The sequence below is a fragment of the Acomys russatus genome, chromosome 16 (genome assembly GCF_903995435.1).
Source record: "Acomys russatus chromosome 16, mAcoRus1.1, whole genome shotgun sequence".
Taxonomy (NCBI): Eukaryota; Metazoa; Chordata; class Mammalia; order Rodentia; family Muridae; genus Acomys; species Acomys russatus.
The window spans coordinates 29,363,628-29,385,229 of NC_067152.1; the positions used below are offsets into that span (position 1 = coordinate 29,363,628).

The 21,602-nt window shown below is 49.2% G+C and overlaps 1 protein-coding gene across 1 annotated transcript in view; it reads left to right on the forward strand.

Moving 5' to 3' along the window:
* Nmt1 (N-myristoyltransferase 1) overlaps positions 1-20,887 on the forward strand; it is a 30,062-nt gene extending 9,175 nt beyond the window's left edge. Inside the window, exons 2-12 of the mRNA XM_051158793.1 lie at positions 3,324-3,432; positions 5,487-5,631; positions 10,031-10,149; positions 12,669-12,760; positions 13,991-14,107; positions 14,821-14,991; positions 15,735-15,843; positions 17,632-17,802; positions 18,273-18,440; positions 18,832-18,969; positions 19,954-20,887. Coding sequence (XP_051014750.1) covers positions 3,324-3,432; positions 5,487-5,631; positions 10,031-10,149; positions 12,669-12,760; positions 13,991-14,107; positions 14,821-14,991; positions 15,735-15,843; positions 17,632-17,802; positions 18,273-18,440; positions 18,832-18,969; positions 19,954-19,974 — 1,360 coding nt within the window. The 3' untranslated portion in view covers positions 19,975-20,887. The remainder of the gene's footprint in view (positions 1-3,323; positions 3,433-5,486; positions 5,632-10,030; positions 10,150-12,668; positions 12,761-13,990; positions 14,108-14,820; positions 14,992-15,734; positions 15,844-17,631; positions 17,803-18,272; positions 18,441-18,831; positions 18,970-19,953) is intronic.
* Positions 20,888-21,602: the final 715 nt, after the last annotated feature.

A 21,602-nucleotide genomic window follows, 5' to 3' on the forward strand; every position in this document is an offset into this window, starting at 1 on the left:
CCTTTAAATCTAGCACTCAGGAGGCATAGGCAGGCAGATCTCTTGAGTTCAAGGCCAGCTTGTCTATGCAGGGAGTTCCAGGGATAGCCAGTGCTGCACAGCGAGACGCCGTTTTCATTTTGTTTTAAAGATATTTCTAGTTGACTATGGTGGCTCATACTTATAATCCTAGGACTCCAGTGGCTGAAGCAGGAGGATCCCCATGAGTAAAATGCGCTGGGCTGCAGTGTAAGACCCTAGCTCTGTGTGTAGGTCAGAGGACAACGTTGTAGAGCTGGTACTCCCCGCCTTCACCTGACTCTGGGGTGGATTCAGTGCCAGGCTTGCACTCCAGGGACTTTGCCTTGCTAGGCCATCTCTGAAGATGACGTTTCCCTGCCCTGGATCTGTCATTCTTGCAATCCATCCTTTACTTGCTAGGTTAGTTATTGATACTTTTTCTTCCCCTGTGTAGCCCTGGCTGTCCTGGGTTAACAGCACTTGCTGCCCTGCAGAGGACTCGGGTTCAGTTCCCAGCCCCTAAATATTGGTTCAAACCATCCATAACTCCAGTTCCCGGGTATCTGACATCCTCTTTTGCCTTCTACAGGCACCAGGCACATACAGGGTGCACATACACACGCAGATAGAACACTTATACACACAGAATAAATAAACCTTAAAACAGACCATGAGCAGCCTTTGCGTGTGAACACCCATCTCAGTTCCCATAGTAGACACTCCTTGCCTCACAAGGGCAGATTTCACCCAACTCCCTGCTCTGTGTCTTAGGCCGAGAGGACTGAGGTCAGGTCTGGTTTGCTGTAATGAGTGTGTACCCTGGCCAGTTTCTGGCTTGTACTTCTAGAGGTTTCTGTACTGAATCCTGACCCAGCCCTGGAATATTGAACCAAGGTCCTGGCCTCAAAATGCCTGAGTTCAAGCAGTGTGGCCTCATCCTCCTCAGCAGTGGACTGCACTGCCTTATTCAGCAGGCTTGAGCCACCAAGTTCCTGGGAGGCAGAGACAGGAAGACCATTAAGTTTGTGGCCCTCTTGGTCTACAGAGTGAATTCCAAGCCAGCAAGCACTACACAATGAAACTGTCAAAAGAAAGAAAGACGGTGGTCGGTCAGTCTACCGTCGCAGGCCTCTTCAGAAGACACTGAGTGCACCGTCATACTCACAGCCCCGTTTCTGTGGGAAGATCAGACTGTACTTGTTTTGGGTTTGGTGGTGAGTTGGTTTGTTTTGTCTCGAGACAAAGTCTCTCTCTGTAGGCTAGGTTGGCCTTCAATTCAAAGAGATCCTGTCGCCTCTACCTCCCAAGTGCTAAGACAAAGGCCATGTGCCACATGCCTAGCTTTATGTTTTAATTTTATAATTCATTCTACTGAGATATTGAGCCACGACTGTGAGAATGCATGAAGTTGCCATGCTCTTATTGACAACAGCCCTAAAAAGGGAGACACCCAAGGAGCCCAGTGCCATTCAAGACAACTGCCTAACATCCATAAGAGACAAGCCCGGCAGCCTGGAGAATGCAGCTGCCAGAGGGACTGCAAGCCTTCTGGGTCTCATGAATTAGAGCAGTCACTAGGTGCACTTATGTTCAGACCTGGTGACCATGTGCTCGTGTAAGGTCGAGAACTGCTAGCCTTACTCTGGCTCCCTGGTTTCATAATCCTTCTACAGGCTCCTGAATCCCCAGGAGGTAAATCTGAAGAGTCTACATAGAAGGTGCTGGCAGTATATGTCTGTCAGATCCATCTCCACGCTCCCTTTCCTCCAGTGCTGGGGATAGCCTGGAGCATGCTAGGCAAGCACTCTGACCCTGAGCTACAGCCGCAGCCCAAGAAATAGAAGTGTGTGATAGCAGATTGTTTTCTCTTCATGTATGTATATGTACTGCCATTGATAGCATCTTATCAGTTTCTGTACGGTGCTATTAATATTCAAATAACCACAAAGCACTTTGAAGTCCTTAAATACTTTTTTCTTTTTTAAATTAAAAAAATTTTTTCAACAGTGTCCATTGCAGCTCAGGCTAGTCTAGAACATTCTGTGTTGTCTTCCACACTGGCCTGGAACTCAGGAGCTACCATGCACCATGTCTTTAACTCACAGAGGCCTACCTACGTCTTGCCTCTGCCTCCTGCACCACAGGTCTATTTCTGTTGTCTCCACCTCAGCAGACACTTGCCTGATCTAATTTTGACATTTTAATGTAGCTAGGAAGCTGTTTTTGTCATGTCTCGTTGAGGGAAAGCTGTGTAAGGATGTTCCCTTACTGATTCCATGCACTGTTTTCACACCTGTGGCAAGAGACTGTTGTGGCTGGATTTCCTAGTTTTGGGTTTGCCCTCGGTGAGCAGGCAGTCCTGTCCCTGGTGTCCAGCTCAGGCACTTCTCCTCGATGGCCGTCTCAGGCGTGGGCTGCAGTAATGTAGAACTGTGCTCTCCTTCATCCCGCTCTCTCTGTCACACTGTCTGTCTAGTTGGAGAACCCAGCAAACAGTATACACTTGGAGAAGTGAGGGCAAAGGGTCAATCCCGAAACACTGCTCCTGTCTTCTGGCTGTCCTTTTCAGCTTAGGGCCCTAAGGAAATGGTGGTACCAACACAGTGTGGAGAGATATCATTGTCTTTAGTGCAGCCTGGCAGTCTAAAGAAATAAGTACTTAACCACTCTTCTCCGAAAAAATAGGGTTGTGGTGGCTTGTAATTATCATTCCAGCTCCCAAGAGGCTGAGGCAGGAAGATTGCCATAAGTTCAAGGTCAGCCCAAAATATATACTGAGTACCAAACCAGAGATCCTATCTTGGGGGCGGGGGAGAAGAAAGGACTGGGGATGTGGTTCAGTTGGTAGAATGCTTGCTTTGTATTTGAGAAGCTCTGGGTTTGAGCCCCATAAACCAGGTGGGTGGAACACTGCCTGTTATCTCAGCATTTGCAAGGTGGACCCAGGAGGATCAAAAGGCAAGTCGTCGTTGGAGTCAGCCTTTGCTGATTGAGACCTTGTCTCAATGAAACCATGAATGAGTGGGTGAGTGAGTGAGTGAGTGAATGCAAGAACAGAAAGGGCCTTTGAAATAACTAGGGCATGCCTTGCACAGTGCCTCCTCTCTGAGGAGCTAAGGGATGGGAGTGGAGAGAGGAGTTGTGCTCACAAATGTCCCCCAGACGCCCCTTCTGGGAGCTGGATTCTCTAGTCTGCTTCTCAAGCCAACAGGCTTGACTAAGAAAGGTCTGCTCTACAGAAAAGCCTTTTGTCAGAGTAGTTGGAAGCATTTGGTTTTTGTTGTTGTTTCTTTTTTGAGCCCCCATTTTACTTTGTCTTACAGTGGCCTGAGTCCAGCCAATGACACCGGAGCCAAAAAGAAGAAAAAGAAACAAAAGAAGAAGAAAGACAAAAGCAATGACACAGAGTCAACCCAGGATCAGCCTGTGAAGGTAACTAGGAGACTATTTTTTTTCTTAATATGGATCTATTTGTTACATAGACAGTGTTTTGCCTGCATGTACTCCTGCAGGCCAGAAGAGGGCATCAGGTTATAATATAGATGCTTGTGAGCCACCATGTGGCTGCTGAGAATTGAACTCAGGACCTTCGGAACAGCAGCCAGTGCTCTTAACCTCTGAACCATCTCTCCAGCCCTGGAGACTATTTTCTTTTCTTTTTTTTGTTTTTTTGTTTTTTGTTTTTTTCAAAACAGGGTTTCTCTGTGTAGCATTGACTATCCTGGACTCTTTGTAGACCAGGCTGGCCTCAAACTCACAGCTATCCACCTGCCTCTGCCTCCCCAGTGCTGGGATTAAAGGCGTGCGGCACCACAGCCCGGCCCTGATTATTTTTGTGTGTGTAGGTTTTTTTGCTTGTATGTATGTCTGCACCACACGTGGGCAGTGTCTGGAGGCCAGAAGAACATCAAACCTGGATCCTCTGGAAGAGCAGCCAGTGCTCTTAACTGCTGAGCCATCTCTCCAGCTGCCTCCCTTCTTTTTTTTTTTTTTTTTTTTTTTTTAGAGTTTATTTATTATGTATACAGTGCTCTGCCTACTTGTACACCTGCAGTCCAGAAGAGGACATCAGGTCACATTATAGATGGTTGTGAGCCACTATGTGGTTGCTGGGAATTGAACTCAGGACCTCTGGAAGAGCAGTCAGTGCTCTTAACTGCTGAGCCATCTCTCCAGGCCCACCCCCACCCTCTTTTTTTTTTTTAAAGACAGTGTTTTATGTTGAACTTCTGATCTTCCTATCCAGGCCTCTCAGGTCCTGGGACTACAAAGTTACACCACTATACCCAGCTACAGATTTTTTTCTTTGTATTTTCTATATTCTATATTGCTTGAAATTTTGCACTCTGCTCTATTACTTTTCACATAAACAACATGGGTTTGAGATGGGAAAGCTATAGGCCAGTCTAAGTGTGGTGTGGTGCACACTGGTAATCCTAGCAGAGGCAAGATTTGAGGTCATCCTGGTCTACATAGTGATTTCCAGGTCAGCCAGGGCTATATAGCGAGACCCTGTCTCAAAAGAGAAAACCAAAAATTAGGCTGGAGAGATGCTTCAGAGGTTAAGAACACTGACTGCTCTTCCAGAGGTCCTGAGTTCAATTCCCAGCAACCACATGGTGGCTCACAACCAGCTAGAATGTGATCTGATGCCCTCTTCTGGAGTGCAGGCATATGTGCAGGCAGAGCACTATATACATAATAAATAACCAAATCTTAAAAAGACAAAAAAAAGCAAACAAAAACCCAAAGAACAAAACCAAAATCCCATAGGTAGGACTTGTTAGCTAAAATTCTCAGCTACCAAAAAAAAAAAAAAAAAAAAAAAAAAAAAAGAAAAAACCAAACCAAACCAAAACAAAAAAACTCTCAGCTACTCTTTTCTCCACCTTTTCTTATGTCAGTGCTGGAGATCAAACACAGGCCCTCTTGCTCTCCCTGTAGCTCTGAGCTCTTGTGGTTTTGTTTTGTTGTGTTGTGACAGGGTTTCTCTGTGTAGTCTTAGCTGTCCTGGCCTCATTTTGTAGACCAGGTTGGCCTTGAGCGCAGAGATCCGCCTGTCTCGGCTTCTCTGAGTTCTGGGCTCACAGGCGTGCACCGCTGCACCCAGCTCTGTTTTTGTTTTTGGTTTTTTGGTTGGTTGGGTTTTTTTGGATACAGGGTTTCTTGGAGCCAAGGTTGGCTTCAAACTTCTAATCCTCCTGCCTCTACCTCCTGAGAACTAGGATTACAGATGTGCTCCCCTCTACCAAGCCAGCTCTTTTTTTTTTTTTTTCTTTTGAGACAGGGTTTTACTATTTTGCTCTGGTTGGCCTGGAGCTCTCTAACCAAGCTGGCTCAGAGAGATGTGCCTGCCTCTGCCTCCTAGTGCTGCTAGGGTTAAAGGCACTCTCTACTGCTCAGGGCCCAGCCAACTCTTGAACTCCTAATGGATCACAAGTCTCGCTAACACAGTGGGCTTTGTCTTTCTCTAACTGTCTTCTCAGATGAACTCTTTGCCAGCAGAGAGAATCCAGGAAATACAGAAGGCCATTGAGCTGTTCTCAGTGGGCCAGGGCCCTGCCAAGACCATGGAGGAGGCCAGCAAGCGAAGCTACCAGTTCTGGGACACGCAGCCAGTCCCCAAACTGGGTATGTATCCTTTTCCCAGGTGAGAGCAAGGAGTGTGCCTTTGCCGCACTTCTGTGGGAGTTTTGTGAGGGAGGTCCTAGAGTTCTTTGATAATTTGTTCTAGAAGATAATCTTTAAAAGGAGCATATAAAAGACTGTTGGTCAGAGACCTTTTCACTTCGCGGCAGCACACACAGAACAAATCATGATTCTTTTTAGTTGTTCTTAAGTAATTCTATGGAGAACAATGCCTTAGCCATGATGAGTGGGGATGTCTGCCCATGGGCCCATCTTCCCACTGTAATCACTGAAAGACTGCTTTGTTTATGTAGACAAATGTGAACTCAGGAATGGGAGTAGTCCCCAGACTCCTCCACTCTCCTCAGTTAGTACACGCTTAATAAATTCAAACAACAGTAGGGCTCAACTCCCAGAGTGCTGTCTATGTTTCATCAGGTACCATTAAAAGCCATAATGAAGCCAGGAGTGATGACCACTTCCTGCACCTGGAGGCAGAAACAGGTGGATTTCTGATTGAGGCTAGCCTGGTCTACAAGGGGTGTTTCAGTCTAGCTAGAGTTATGTCATATAGTGAGACTCTGTCTCAAAAAAAACCAAAACTAAACTGAAAAATCCTGTGATAAACTTGTAAAGGGATTGGACAGACAGAAACCCCAAAAGTATTGTAGAAAAGACTGCACATACTGGAGTTAGAGATGTCTGGTAGGCATGAAGCACAGCTGACCTGGCTGGCTAGCCTCAGAGCTTCTAGTGGGCAAAGGCTTTTTTGTTTTGTTTTGTTTTGTTTTAAGAGTTATTTATTTATTTATTATGTATACAGTGCTCTGCCTGCATGTACACATGCACACCAGAAGAGGGCACCAGATCTCATTATAGATGGTTGTGAGCCACCATGTGGGTGCTAGGAATTGAACTCAGGACCTTTGGAAGAGCAGCCAGTGCTCTTAACCTCTGAGCCATCTCTCCAGCCTAGACAAAGGTTTTATGAGTGACTGGGTTTTGCTTCTTGGACCATTAGGGACCCAATTCTTGCTTCATATATATGCAGCTGAAGAAGTAAATTTGTGTTGTATTTTTATATTTTTAAAAAATATTTATTATTTTTTGAAGAATGTGTATGTGTGTGGATATATGCTTGTGAGTATAGACCCAGAACAACAGGCAGCTGTGAGCTGCCCAGTACAGTGCTGGCAACTGCGCTCTTAAATGCTGAGCGAGCGACCTCTCAGGCTTCCGTGTTGCTGTTCTTCTGCAGAAGCAGTGTAAGACTTTGCGGACACTGTGGATTGGGAAGGCAGAGCCCAATCAGGTGCCAGGAAGTAAAAGGACAGCTGTGTCCAACAGCGTTGGTCTGGGAACTCTACGGAGCAAGTGTTTCCTGTGTCGTGCTGGGTTACCAGTTATAAAGAGACACTAGCCAGCTGTGGTAGCACACACCTTTAATTCCAGCATTTGGGCGGCAGAGGCATCGCTGAGTTTGAGGCCAACCTGGTCTACAGAGTGAGTTCTAGGAGAGCCAGGGCTGTTGGACAGAGAGATCTTGTCTCAAAACAACAACAAAGAACAAATTTTGCTGGACACAGGTGTCATCCTGTAAGGATGTTGTGTATATTTTATTCACCTGCTCTAGCTCCCAAACGAATGACACAGACTTACTAGACTTACTACTTATTATTTATTAATAATAAGCTTTAGGCTCAGTGCTGGGCCGATAGGATCCCGTCTAACCCATTTGAGCTAGCCTAGCTATTTCCCAGCCATATGCCCCGAGTTACGTGCCATGGTGGTCCTGCCTGGGCTATTCCTGATCCATTGGGTCAGTTCTTAGTTACCATGCCCTTTCTCTCCCTCCTCTTCCTCCTCCTGTCTCGTGGTCCCTACCGGAGACCTCAAGACTGGGAACAGAAGTTCAGCCTACTGTCCTCTCTCACCGAGCTGTGGGTGGCCCAGCCTCTGTACTAGCCAGAGATAATCGGGGAGCAGAGTTTACACAACATTGATTGGTGTATGTGACAGGGCCTACTTCTGGACTTCTACCAGATCTCGGGGCCCAGAACTAATTTATGTGGGGTTAGAGAAATGACTTAGTGGCTAAGAACACTTGTTCCTGCAGAGGACCCAGGTTCAGTTCCCAGCACTATGTGGTGGCTGGCAACCGTCCCTAACTGCAGTTCCAGGGGATCTGATCCCTTCCACTGGCCTCCATCAGCACGAGACACATTTGGTGGGTATGCATACATGCAGACACACACATGGTGGGTATACATCTGTGCAGGCAAAACACTCATACACATAAAAGATAAATAAGTTCATAATTTTTGTGCCAGTGCCTATGTGTGTGTTAGATATATGTTTGCCCTCGGAGGATAGAAGAGGATGCCATGTACCACATCCCCTTGGCTGGCCCTACAGGTCGTTATGAGCGCTAGGATCTGAACTAGAGTCTCTGGGAGAGCAACAGTGTCTTAATCACTGAGCCATCTCCCACCACGAGTGACCTCGATCTGAGCTATGCAATCTAAGGCAGAGTTCATTGATGTTTCATTGCCTGTTGGCATGTGTAGTGCAGTGTGCCCATGTGCGCTCAGAGCCAAGGCGACAGTGAAGTCACATGACTGCCTGGAGACCCTCAGATTTGGTACATGTTTAATTTTCAGTTTGTTTTTGGAATGTGTGTTCAAAACTATTTACTATTGGACACCTCACAATTGACTTACGTAAGCTCAGGTTGTGAGTTCCAGTTTCCAAAGGTTTGGTCACACCAGTTACAAAGGTGTGACAGTTGTCACATACCCTGAATGAGCCTTCAGCCCTCTTCAGAGCTTGTCACTCTTATCTAGCTGCTCTCCTTCCTTATCTTGTTGAGGGGAGCAGGAATTTTTCCCCTCAGCTTTACCTGTTCCTCTGAGGCTCGTAACTTGCCTGCCTTCCACCTTGTGTTGCTCTTGGCTTTTGGGGGCTGGGAGGGGCTGTCTACTGATCACAGCATTTCCCACACAGGAAGTAAGCAGCTGGAGGTTGCTTAAAAGTACTTGGAGGGCTTGAGCATCTGGTCTGTACCTGTAATCCAGCACAGGGAAGCTGAGGCAGGAGGGTTGCTGTGAGCAAAAGGCCAGCCTGGGCTACTTAGTATTCTCTTGTCTTGAAAAAACAGAATAAACTCATTTGCCGGGTATGGTGGTACATGCCTTTAGTCCCAGCACTTGGGAGGCAGAGGCAGGCAGATCTCTGTGAGTTTGAGCCCAGCCTGGTCTACAAAGAGAGTCCAAGGCAGCCAGGGCTCTGTTACACAGAGAAACCCTCTTAAAAAAACCAAACCAAAACAAAATTTATTTGGGCTGGAGAGATGGCTCAGAGGTTAAGAACACTTTCTGTTCTTCCAAAGGTCCTGAGCTGAATTCCCAGCAACCACATGGTGGCTCACACCATCTATAATGAGATCTGGTGCCCTCTTCTGGCATGTGTGCAGAATACTGTATGAATAATAAATAAATCTTTATTTAAAAAGAAAAAAGAACAAAACCTATTAAGAGAGAGAGAGCTTCTTTTAAAAAAAAGAGAGAGTGCATTTCTTGACTGCCTGGCTTTCCTCTCCAGCCCTGTCGGCTCGGTGTGCCCCGCCCTTCACCGCAGCGCCCAAGCTCTCGCACAGAGGAAGGCTTGTGTCAGAGGGAGACTTCCCGGCAGCATCATGTAGAGAGAGGGGTGATTCAGCCTGAAGGCATCTGAAGGGCTCAAAGCACAGAGGCCGTGACCTGCCACTTAGCTGGCCCACAGGGCTGGAGGCTGAGACGGAGCCTGGCTCCTGCAGCCATCATCTGACTGCAGAGTGAGCCCAGAACATTGTTGTTGCAGACTTGTACGGCCTTACACATCTCTTCAGGACATGTTCTGGGCTAGAGCAGCCGCCACCCTGCACCCACCGGGAGGCAGGAAGCCAGATGAGCTCTGGTGAACATTTGTCATTCTGGAGCTGAAGAGAGAATTAGAAGGATTTCCACAAATGAGCCATCTTGGATCTCAGATTATTTTGATGTTTTGCTGTGCGTTGGTCCTCAACTAGGGACCACAGGTCACTGGAGAGACACTGCAGATGCTAAACACAGAGTGTCCTTAAGCAGCAGGGTTCCTAGGGACGGGAGAATTTTGCTCTGGTAAATTTTTTTTTCTTGAGACGGGGTCTTGTGTCGCTCTGAATGGTGTCAAGCCCACTGTGAGTGGGAAATGGCCTTGACGTTCTGGTCCTTCTGCGCCTCGTGAGTGCGGGGTTAGAGGCACGCACCACCCTGCCCAGGGCTTTGCACAAGCAAGGCAGCCAGCCCTCCAGCGCATGCTCTCAGTGAGCTTCCCCTCACCCATGCTGCGGGCAGATGGTAGACTGGCTGTGCTCTTCTTCTAGGTGAGGTGGTCAACACCCATGGTCCAGTGGAGCCTGACAAGGACAACATTCGCCAAGAGCCCTACACCCTACCTCAGGGCTTCACTTGGGATGCCTTGGACCTGGGAGACCGTGGTGTGGTGAGTAGGCCTGGCTCGCAGGTGGGACAAGACTCAGGAGATAGCCACAGAGAGCCGAGCAGATGCCATTGGGTACATAACTGCAGTTAGCATGTCATGCCTGTAAGGCTCAAAGCTCCTTATTGTGGAGTCTTCTTTCTTTTGTTATTTGTTCCTTTGTTATTGTTTTTGCTTTTGTTTTGTTTTTTTGAGGCAAGGTCTCTCTATTATGCAGCCTTTGCTGTCCTGGATCTCACTATGTAGACCAGGCTGGCCTTGAATTCACAGAGACCATCTGCCTCACCTCCTGAGTGCTGGGATTAAAGGCCAACAGCGCCACTGCCTGGCTTCTTGTCTGTGTGTTGTTTGACTTGTGATCTGGGCTGCTGAGATGTCTCTCCTTTCCTCTTCACCTTTCCTCAATGGCCACCCAGTGTCTTTTTATTTCTTCTTTCTTTTTTCTTTTTCTTTTCCCTTTTCTCTTTTTGGTTTTTCAAGACAGGGTTTCTCTGTGTAGCCTTGGCTGTCCTGGACTTGATTTGTAGACCAGGCTGGCCTTGAACTCACAGCGATCTGCCTGCCTCTACCTCCCGAGTGCTGCGATTAAAGGCATGTGCTGCTACATCCAGGCTTCTTTTTTTTTTTTTTTTTTTTTTTTTTTTTGAGACATGGTTTTTTCTGTGTAACCATAGCTGTCCAGGAACATGGCTGGCCCCAACCTCACAGCAATCCACCTGCCTCTGTCTCCCTGAGTGCTAGGATTACAGGCGTGCACCACCACACCCAGCACCTTTCTCTTTTTTTAAAAAATAATAGTCCAGGTCTTGTAAATGAACTCTGAACACTGAGCTGCAACTCCAGTTAGCCACCTCTTTTTTATTATTACAGCCGCTATTATTATTATTATTATTATTATTATTATTATTATTATTATTATTATTTAATGTGAATGTATATGTGGGTACGTGAGAGTCTTTTGTTATTGTGATAAAACAAAAGCAATTTGGGCCAGGCGTGCCGTTGTACACCTTTGATCCCAGGGGAGGCAGAGGCAGGCGGATCTCTGTGAATTTCAGGCCAGCCTAGTCTACAGAGCTCCAGAACAGCCAGGGCTACACAGAGAGACCCCGTCTCCGTAAGAACTGATGAAAATGTAAATAGTTTCTTCCACACCCCCCCTTAATTTTTAAGACCCCCCCCCCCCCCCCCCCCCCCCCCCCCCCGCGACTTTAGTGATCCTCTCAGCTTAAACTCCCCAGGACTTTTTTTTTTTTAACAAGATGGCATTTCTTTTTCTTTTTTTTCTTTTTAAATAGTTATTTATTATGTATACAGTGTTCTGCTTGCATATACACCTACAGACCAGAAGAGGACACCATATCTCACTGTGGATGGTTGTGAGCCACCATGTGGTTGCTGGGAATTGAACTCATGACCTCTGGAAGAGCGGCCCATGCTCCTAACTGCTGAGCCACCTCTCCAGCCCCATCTCCCCAGGACTATTGACAGCTCTACCATACCTGCTTAGGAACATAGTTGTGCTTTAAACTTTTACTTGGGGGCGGGGGGTGGAAGGAAAGGAGACAAAGAGGGAGAGAACATGTGCCAGAGCATCCTTGTGGAGGTCACAGGATGTGTGAAGTCAGTCCCCTCCTACCATTGCATCAGTCCCAGGGATTGAACTCAGGTCATTAGACTTGTACTTGGGCTGGCTGATGGAGACCTGAGAAGGCAGAAAAAAGATAAACATCTTTTGATCAAGATGGAAAAGGCCAAACATGTTTACTTGTTTTTTAAATATGGCAGTGAGGGGCTGGAGAGATGGTTCAGCGGTTAGGAGTTGGACCTTCTAGAGAACCTGGGTTCATTTTCCAGTACCCACATGGCAGCTCACAACTGCCATAGGTAACTCCAATTTCAGGGAAGCTGACATCCTCACACAGACATATATGCAGGCAAAACACCAATGTACATTAAAAAAAAATCCTAAGCCCAGCGTGGTGGCACATACCTGTAATCTTAGCACTCAGGAGGCAGAGGCAGGTGGATCTCTGTGAGTTTGAGGCCAGCCTGGTCTACAAAGTGAGTCTAGGACCCCTGAGGCTACACAGAGAAACCCTCTCTTGAAAAACCAAAACAAATGCGCGCCCCCCCCCCCCCAAAAAAAGCCCTAAAACCATAATTTAAAAAGGAATATATTATATGGAAAAATATAGCAGTAGTGTTCTGGGAGTAAATAATTCTTTGACCAGCACCCAAAACACAAAATTATTTCTCTAAAACATGGTCATAGAGAAAACATCTGATGGTCAGGGTAATCCAGCTAGATCTCTAAGACGCGGGTGTGTGCTGGTGTGCGACTCTGCCCCCTAGCGGTTCCATTTTGTATTACAACCAAGGGTGCTTGTTCTAAAGAATCCTTGCCAGGCCTGGGATAAAACAGGTTTGTGAGACTTGCGGTGGTTTTGGTGGTGAGCCGCGGGGAGCTGGAGTTGGCCCCGCTTGGCAGGGCGCCTCAGGGGCTCCTCCTTTCTCTGCAGCTGAAGGAGCTGTACACTCTGCTGAATGAGAACTATGTGGAAGATGATGATAACATGTTCCGATTTGATTACTCCCCTGAGTTCCTCTTGTGGTAAGTTGTAAGGGGTGTCTCTACCCTAGCCTTATCTAACTTGTAAATAGTAGGAATTCCTTTCTCATGGTTCTGGAGTGTCCGTCACAGCCTGGCCTCCGTCCTCCAAGAGCTCCTCTTCTCGTAAGGACAGAGCAGGTAGCAGGACCACACGGGCCCGAAGCTTGCACCTACCCAGGAGCCAGCCTTTGAGTGGCACGCTGCTGTGTGTGCATCGAGAGACTTGCTTTAAGCTGTGCTTAGGACGGAAACCGTCCTTAAAATAGATTGGCTAGGGCTGGAGAGATGGCTCAGTGGTTAAGAGCGCTACCTGCTCTTCCAAAGGTCCTGAGTTCAATTCCCAGCAACCACATGGTGGCTCACAACCATCTATAATGTGATCTGATGCCCTCTTCTGGCCTGCAGGTGTACATGCAGGCAGAACACTGTATACATAATAATAAATAAATCCTTTTTTTAAAACCCACAATTAAAAAAAAAATAGATTGGCTGAGGGAGACAATCAGAGTCGGTACCCAGAAGCAAAGATTGGGGAGAAGGGCAGGTGAGACTATCTAGTTAGTGAGCATGCCTATCCTGGGTAAGCCGTCTGCTAGCCTGGGCTACATGTGACATCTAAGAAGACAGCGGCGTGAAGCTGAAGAGCAGCGGGGTCTCCCCAGTGCATGGGGAAAAGCAGGAAGACGAGGGCTGCTGAGGGGCAGAGGGCAGAGCCCAGGTCCCCACAGTTACTTCCTACGCCCTCTGCATGGAAGTCCTCTAGTTTAAGCTCTGAGACGACATAAAGACATGGCGGCCCAGGCATGTAACCCTGGCCATCAGCAGGTGGAGACGGCAGCTCTCTGTGGGACCAAGGCCAGCTGAGGCTGCACAGTGAGAACCTGGCAGAGGGCCTTACTAAACGGCAGACGAAGGACGGTCAGAAGCTTGAGGCCAGCTTAGGGTACACACAGAACTTTCTGTCAAAAAACAAAACAGAACAAAAACAAATAAAGGCTGGAGTGTAACTTAGCACCAAAGGATGTGCCTAGAATGCATGCGCAAGACTGGCCACGGTCGCCAGCACAACAGGGTAAAAGGTTCTTGTGGGAAGTGCCTGTGGCCTGATTCTGTTGGTATCAAGGAATTTTGGTCCTAAAGAAGGTTAGTGTCAAGTCAAAAACGAACCCGGCCCAGCTCTCCAGGCTGCTGCAGGCAGTACCACAGCTCCTGTCGGTGCCTCTGTTGCAGGGCTCTCCGGCCACCTGGCTGGTTACCACAGTGGCACTGCGGCGTTCGAGTGGTCTCAAGTCGGAAGCTGGTTGGGTTCATTAGTGCCATCCCAGCAAACATCCACATCTATGACACGTAAGCATCTGCCCTTGTTGCCACCATCTCGCTGGTTTGGGAGGGGGAAGAGAGCTACATGATCCCCCGTGAAAATGAGGCGGAGGGGCCGGTGAAGCGGAGGCATCTACACGCTGGGAGTGAAACTCTTCGTGGGAGCCACATGTTTTGGCATGCATGGGAGTAAGGTGTGCACCACCACCCGGCTGAGGCTTCTTGATATTGCTTCATTGCCTGCTGCAGGTGGGACTCCCCAGCGCACTCATCGGGGGCCCACAGGGAGGTGCTAATGGCGCCTTAAGATACAGGCATCCTTGGGGCTGGAGAGATGGCTCAGCGGTTAAGAGCATTGACTGCTCTTCCTGAGGTCCTGAGTTCAATTCCCAGCAACCACATGGTGGCTCACAACCATCTAGAATGAGATCTGATGCCCTCTTCTGACATGTAGGTGTGCATGCAGATAGAACACTCATACATAACAATAAATAAGTAAATCTTTAAAAAAAAAAAAAAAAAAAAAAAAAAGATACAGGCATCCATAGGATTCCCACTAAGGTTTTCAAGCAGAAGGTGTGAGGCAAGCTTGCCAAGAAGAAGCTGGTAGTGGCGGGATCCCCAGTGGTGACTACTGAGTGGAGGGGGCAGCAAAATGGACACCTCTGCCCAGTGATGAGATTCCTGTGATGTTGTATGGGAGAAAGTCACGTCAGTCAACATCCAACCTTCCTCTTTAGAGAGAAGAAGATGGTGGAGATCAACTTCCTGTGCGTCCACAAGAAGCTGCGCTCCAAGAGGGTGGCTCCAGTTTTGATCCGAGAGATAACCCGGCGGGTCCACCTGGAGGGCATTTTCCAAGCTGTTTACACTGCCGGAGTGGTATTGCCAAAGCCTGTTGGCACCTGCAGGTAAGACTCTCTTCCTGCAGATCATGGGGATGCAGGTGCCTGGCGCTAGCTGAAGGGTCGTGTCACCGAGACATAGCATTGCGCTCCTCCGTGCCAGTTCTGTGCGGTGTGGGTGGCTGACAGGAGAACACTTTGGGAATGTGGAAAGGGTATGGTTCAGGGACTTGGAAAGAGATCAGACATTGTCGAATCGGGCTTACCCCAGCTAGACATGGGGTTTGGCTTAAGGGTGAGGCCAAACCTGGGTTTTTATAGAAAGTCAAGTTTTTAAGTTTTAAGTATTTGGCTCAGCTTCACTATGAATATTTTGTGGATCAGAGGGAGCTTGTCTGATCCCTGTGTGGTCTGAGGATGACCTCCACCAGAGAAAGTTGTTTGAAACAATTGAATAATCTCTGTTTAGAGAGCTGCAAAGATAATAACTCCAGGTGAATACAGAAGAGGAGGGAGGAGGAGGGTAAGTGTGCTGCTGTCAGCCTTCCACTGACCTCATTGCAGGAGAGAGGGCTGTGCGCCCCAGACACCAGAGCCACAGCCTAGTGGCTTCTGAAATGGAAATGTAGAAAGAAGATTCTCGGACGGCCCACGGCAGTGCTGACCCTCTGGAGGAGCCTGAGCCTGCTCCTCCAGAAAGGATCCTCCTCATGACACATGCGGGCCAACTGGAGGTCCCCTGCCCCTGTCCTTTTAATGAAAGGGACTGGCCAGAGTCCTCTGAGGCCAGGACATTTGTGTCCCTACAGGTACTGGCATCGGTCCCTAAACCCTCGGAAGCTGATTGAAGTGAAGTTCTCCCACCTGAGCAGGAATATGACCATGCAACGTACCATGAAGCTCTACCGACTGCCAGAGGCCAGTGGTGCCCCGGGGTGGTGGCCAGGAGCGGGGATGTGGGGGAGGCTTCCACTGAGCAGCCCCTAGTTTCCAGGTTCTTGTATCTTACTGTCTACAAGTATGTATTTTTGTTTTGTTTCCTTGGTTCTCCTGGCTCTATGCCTGGGTTCCCATCCTGGTGTCTGCTGACAGCTTCAGAGAGCACCGCGTAACTGTAGGCCAAGTGAAGCATAGATAGAAAACGGATCTCCTCACTGTCTCATATACTCTAGAGACTGGTGTGGGACGCTCTCAAGTGTCCACTCCCTCTGCCAAGTCAGGTAGGGAAACACTGGCAGAGCTTGTGAGAGAAGCCAGATTTCTAATCCCTCCCCAACAGCCAGAATTGGCACTGAGGGACTGGATAGCCCCGAGTCCCCAGGTCTTCAATTCTAGATCTCAGTCTGCCCTCCTTCCCAGAGAAACAAGCGACAGTCTCCGCTTGTGCTTGCCTTCACCCTGAGCTGTGAGCTCCTCACTTCCCTTCACTGGCCTCCACACTTCAGGTGGCTGTCACTCTGTGCTGAGTGCTTGCTGCTCCGAGGGCTGCCGGCTTGAGTCTGTTGATCCACATGGGATTACTCACCTTGGCATGGGTCTAATGCTGGGTCAGCATCATTGTCCAGCCTTGAGAGAGTCCTGCACTGTAGCTCCATGTTGCCAAGACAGGTTTGGAAAGCTGAGTCTCCTGCCTGTGATCCCAGCACTCAGGACCAGCAAGGTCAGGAGTTGAAGGCCAGCCTTGGCTACATAACAAGTTTGAGGCCAGCCTGGGCCACATGAGACCATGTCTGAGAGAGACGGAGAACTGGGGGCTGTAGGAGATGTCATCCCTGCGCCTCTCCCCTGCACTTCAGGAAGTAGAGGGCTATGGTCCAGGTACTCTGGGATCCAATCCTGTATTTGGGTGAGAAACCCAGTATGGGTGTGTTTTCAGGGTTTGAGAAGTCACTGTGGGAGCTGCCAGGATAGATGTCGACGTCCCCTAAAGAGATAGGAAGGGAGTTGGAAGGCAGAGGTCCACACTGAAGTTTTATGCACATGCATTTTTTTGAATAAACATCTCCAGTGTCATTCTCTGCCTTCAGCCTTGTTTTGAGGTAGCGTCTCTTTTCTGTTTTTCCTCTGCATACATTGGGCTAGCTGGCTCGAGTTATTCTACATAGTCCACTGTCTCTGCCTCTCTTCTCTCCTTAGTACTAGGATTACAGATATTACACTATTGCATCCAGCCTTTACATGGGTTGTGGGGATTTGAACTCATGTCCTTACACTTACCCAGTAAGCACCTTTCGCACTGAGCCATCTCTGCAGCTCCATCCTGAAGACAGGCACACACCTGTGACTCAGCTGTTTTCAACTTGGCCCACCCTCCTTGTGTGTACTGAGCCTCTGGGGATTTCTGTCAGCTCTGATACTTGTTGCATAGAGTCATGTGGTTTCCTTCCACTGAATTCTTTCAGCAGCTACAGTGGCCAGTTGGCCCTAGGGTAGCTGGTCATGTGCTGTGTGGACACTGACCGGAGGGAGGGTAGGGAGGCCTCTATTATCGTAGGACAGACTAGAATACCATGGGTAAGAAATGGGTGCCACAGCCTCTGCCCCAGCTTCCACCCTGCCACAGAGACAAGATCCCCAGAGGCAGGCTGAGTTGGGATGCTGAGAGGGCTAGGAGTGATGCCAGGGATGACTCAGGTTTCTCTCTTGAGGGCCTGTGTGGCAGGTCCAGGGTGATAGGCTCTGACACCATCTCTTCTGCCCTTGCAGACTCCCAAGACAGCTGGGCTACGACCAATGGAAAAGAAGGACATTCCAGTAGTGCACCAGCTGCTCAGCAGGTACTTGAAGCAGTTTCACCTCACTCCCGTCATGAGCCAGGAGGAGGTGGAGCACTGGTTCTACCCCCAGGAGAACATCATTGACACTTTTGTGGTAGAGGTGAGTGCCATCCACTGCAAGAGAAACAGCTAAGTGCCCAGAGAGCTGCTGTTACCATGGTTACCATGTTAGGCCTCCCAGAGTCTCTATTTGGTCCTCAACAAATCATAGTTTGCGTTTGTTGAAAGGGTACCTTGGTCCCTCACCTCGGCTCATTACAGAGTAGGGAGCACCATACCCCTTAGACAGATGACCTGTCTTCTCGTCTCAACTTGACCTAGTGTGGTCCAGACACCAAAGCCGCAGTCTGAGGATGCAAGCCACGGGAAGACATCCCTGGCCATGCCCAGCATGGTAGCTCAGCCCACAGTCCAGCCTGGCCATCCTCGAATCCTTAGCCAGTGTGCTTCCTCTGGCTGCATGCCCTGTCCCAGTGTCCTCCCATTCAGCTGAAGATGGGGTGAGAGTACGGTGGGCTGCCTGTTCCTTTGCGTGAGTGACACTGCCTGTTCGTTTACTCTTCCCTTCAGAATGCCAACGGTGAGGTGACTGACTTTCTGAGCTTTTATACACTTCCTTCCACCATCATGAACCATCCCACCCACAAGAGTCTAAAAGCTGCTTACTCATTCTACAACGTTCACACCCAGACACCGCTTCTAGACCTTATGAGCGACGCCCTTGTTCTAGCCAAAATGGTGAGGAGCCGGCCAGATGGTCTTGGGAGATGTGAGGGTGCGCTTGGTAGTGGTGGTGAGCACAGCTCAGGAGTTTGCTGCCCACAGGCTGGAAGACTCAAGTTTCCTTAGTTCCCTGCTCTTAGGCAAGGGCCCAGCAGTTTTCGCCTAGAGTTAGGAAGCTCCAGAAGGAGCGGCCTCCAGTTTGGGGACACTGCGGAGAGGCCAGGCTGCGGGTGGCCCAAGGACTGCCTTGCAAAGCACATCTGGAGAGCTCAGCGCTAACTGGAGTTTATTAACCAGGATATAGCTGGAACCTCTGAAGGAAGTTTGCCCTCTGGCTGCCTGTGGGACAGAAGGGGAAGCAGCCCTCCTGCCCTCACCTGTTGTCCTTTCTCCTGCTGCCCTGCAGAAAGGGTTCGACGTGTTCAACGCGCTGGATCTCATGGAGAACAAAACATTCCTGGAGAAGCTTAAGTTCGGCATAGGGGACGGCAACCTGCAGTATTACCTGTACAATTGGAAGTGCCCTAGCATGGGGGCTGAGAAGGTACGTGGGTCACAGCCCGAGGCTGAGCTGCCGGCAGGAAGCTGGGGGGCCCAAGAAGGTACGTGGGTCACAGCCCGAGGCTGAGCTGCCGGCAGGGAGCTGGTGGCTTCGGCTGAGACTGCACAGAGGGATCGATCAGTTCAGGCCCTCAGCAATGGTGCTTAGGCCTTGAAATGTCTGAAAGGGCCAGACCAGCAGGCAAGGACAGACAGGGAGGCCATGGCTGTTGGGGTAGGGCACTCTGCACTGTTGCTTTCATTGCTGCCGGTTCTGGGGCTGGAATCTACTGCCTCGTATATGCTAGGTAACTGCCTACCTTGGAGTTTGAAAGAAATAATTCAAGACACTATTCAATGTGTCTCATTATTCGGCCTAGAACTTGCTGTGTAGACCAGGATTGGCCTAGAGCTTGCCGTGTAGACCAAGATTGGCCTCGAGCTCCCGGATCACAGAGATCTGCCTCCCAAATGCTGGGATTGAGGGTGTACCATCATAGTTTTTCTTTTCTGGATACAGGATCTCACTCAGTTGCTCAAGCCGGGCCTTAGAGCTTTCTCTCTTGCCCAAGCAGGCCACTTACAATCCTCCTGCCTTTCCCTCCCCAGTAGCTAAAAGCACAGACCTGCAGGATCAGGCACACACTTTTGAGGTACCCAGGAGGTTAGGGTCTGCAGGTCTGCCTTTCCTGTCCTGGGCTGCCATTCTTGTCTTGTTGTGGCCCTTTCTTGCCCCTTCACCTCCCACCTCCTCAGGGGCGGTCAGGCATGGGCTAGTCAGGATTTAGAGCTGGACAGAAGCCTCTGGCCCAGTGTTGTCCAGGGTACCACCACTGCTTTCCTTCAGGGCTCTGATAGCAATAGAAACCCAGCAAAGGCATTGGCGTCTCCCTCTGAGCTCAGTGGGCCTGACCTGCAGGACTAGGAAGGCAGGAAAGCCCTGCAGATGTCAACTCTAAACGTGACCTTTCCCCGTTGGCTCTCCTAGGTTGGGTTGGTGTTACAGTAACCAGTTGCCAGTGAGATTCTGGATAAAGCCACTGAAAATCCAAACCAGGAAATGGAATCCCACCACTTGTTGGTCCAACTTTCATAAATGTGAGATCTCTGGCAAACAGAACAGAACTGAACCGGCTTTACCAAACCGCCAGCGAACTTGACAATTATATTGCCATGGCATAGGCTGCGTGATGTCACCTTTGGCCATGTTTCTGGTCTCCCTGTTTTCAATGAATTAACCTGCTCGTGCAGCCATGATCAAGGGGTGTAACCCTGAAACCTAGCTCGTGATTGGCGTATTATGGAGTTAACGGGTGAATAATAAAAGTATATATATTATATATATAAATATTTTAAATATCTTTCATGTTCCAAATGTACAAGGATGTTTGGTCTCTAATGAGAAAGAAGCTGAATCCAGTCATTCTCCGACATTAGAACCCAAGGACAGAGCAGGCAGACGTGTACTGGCACAGCTGCTGTTCTTCAGAAGCAGGAAGCTGTGCTCAGTGGGAGCAGGAGAAAGAGATCTTGGGAGCCTCACCCAGTTCCCATTTGGAATTGGCTGCCCAACTGGCTTTGAGCCAGGAGGGAAGGTGGAGGGACTGCCAGCTCAGGAGAGGGCTCGGATCTCTAGGATGGCAGGACCAGCTCCTAGGGTCGGGCTGGCCCTGGGCTGAGGCCAGACTACTGCATTCTGACACTAGGAAGTGGTGACAATCGTGGAAATAGATTTCATTAATCAAGCCCCTCGCCCATCTCCTGCGCCTTCTCCCGTAGGAGATTAGCCTACCAAGTAATTTGAAAAGGCTTTTGAGCCGGCTGTGGCCAACCCTACAGGCACTTGTTCCCTGAGAGACGTTACCTTCGCTGCCCAGGATGGTTGGCAGTTTGCAAGGGACCTTGTGGAGACCGTGAGTGCAAGCTCTTGCTTAAGGCATCTTAATGCAAAAAGCGAGTGCTCCAAGGAGGCTGAGCAGGCCTGTCTTGGCGATGCCCAGCCTCTGCCTGTGCCGCCTCATATGCTCCTTTCTCTCCTTGCTGGGATGCACAGTCCACAGTGGCAGCAAGAAACAGTTGGAGACAATCTAGACTTGGCAGCGTTACCATTGTCTGAGTCTGACTGTCACCAGTGCTGTTGTGTGGATTTTTGTGGTGGTAGTGGTGGTTATTGATGCTGCCGGTTTCTCCAGAAGTAGTCAAGCCCCTGATCACATGGCTGCCCATGTGGGCATTCTTGAGTAGGGTTCTGCCAAGTGGCCTAGGAGGATTGCAAGCCACATCCAGCTTCCTTGTAACTTGTGTCTAGGAGAGAGCCCTACACAGCGGGGGAATGTCCGTGCTCTTTCACCTCTTGGCATCTTGGGGGTGGGGGGACCTTGTAGGGGAAAGAAGCTTTAGCCACGAGCCAGGTTCAGCCTTGTCCCCTGAACTGAAACTGTCCTACAGGCAAACAGGGGTTTGCCTCAGGCCCCGGCTTCTGGTGGTGGTCTGCAAAAGCTAACGCTGCATCGCCTCAGCTTAAGGAAATTGTGTGCTGGGGATGCTCCTTGCTTTGTAGACTACTGCCAGGGGCAGAAGCTCTGCTTGGAGGATTCTCATCAGAGGCTCTTAGGGACCTTCCTTTCCTTTGCTGTC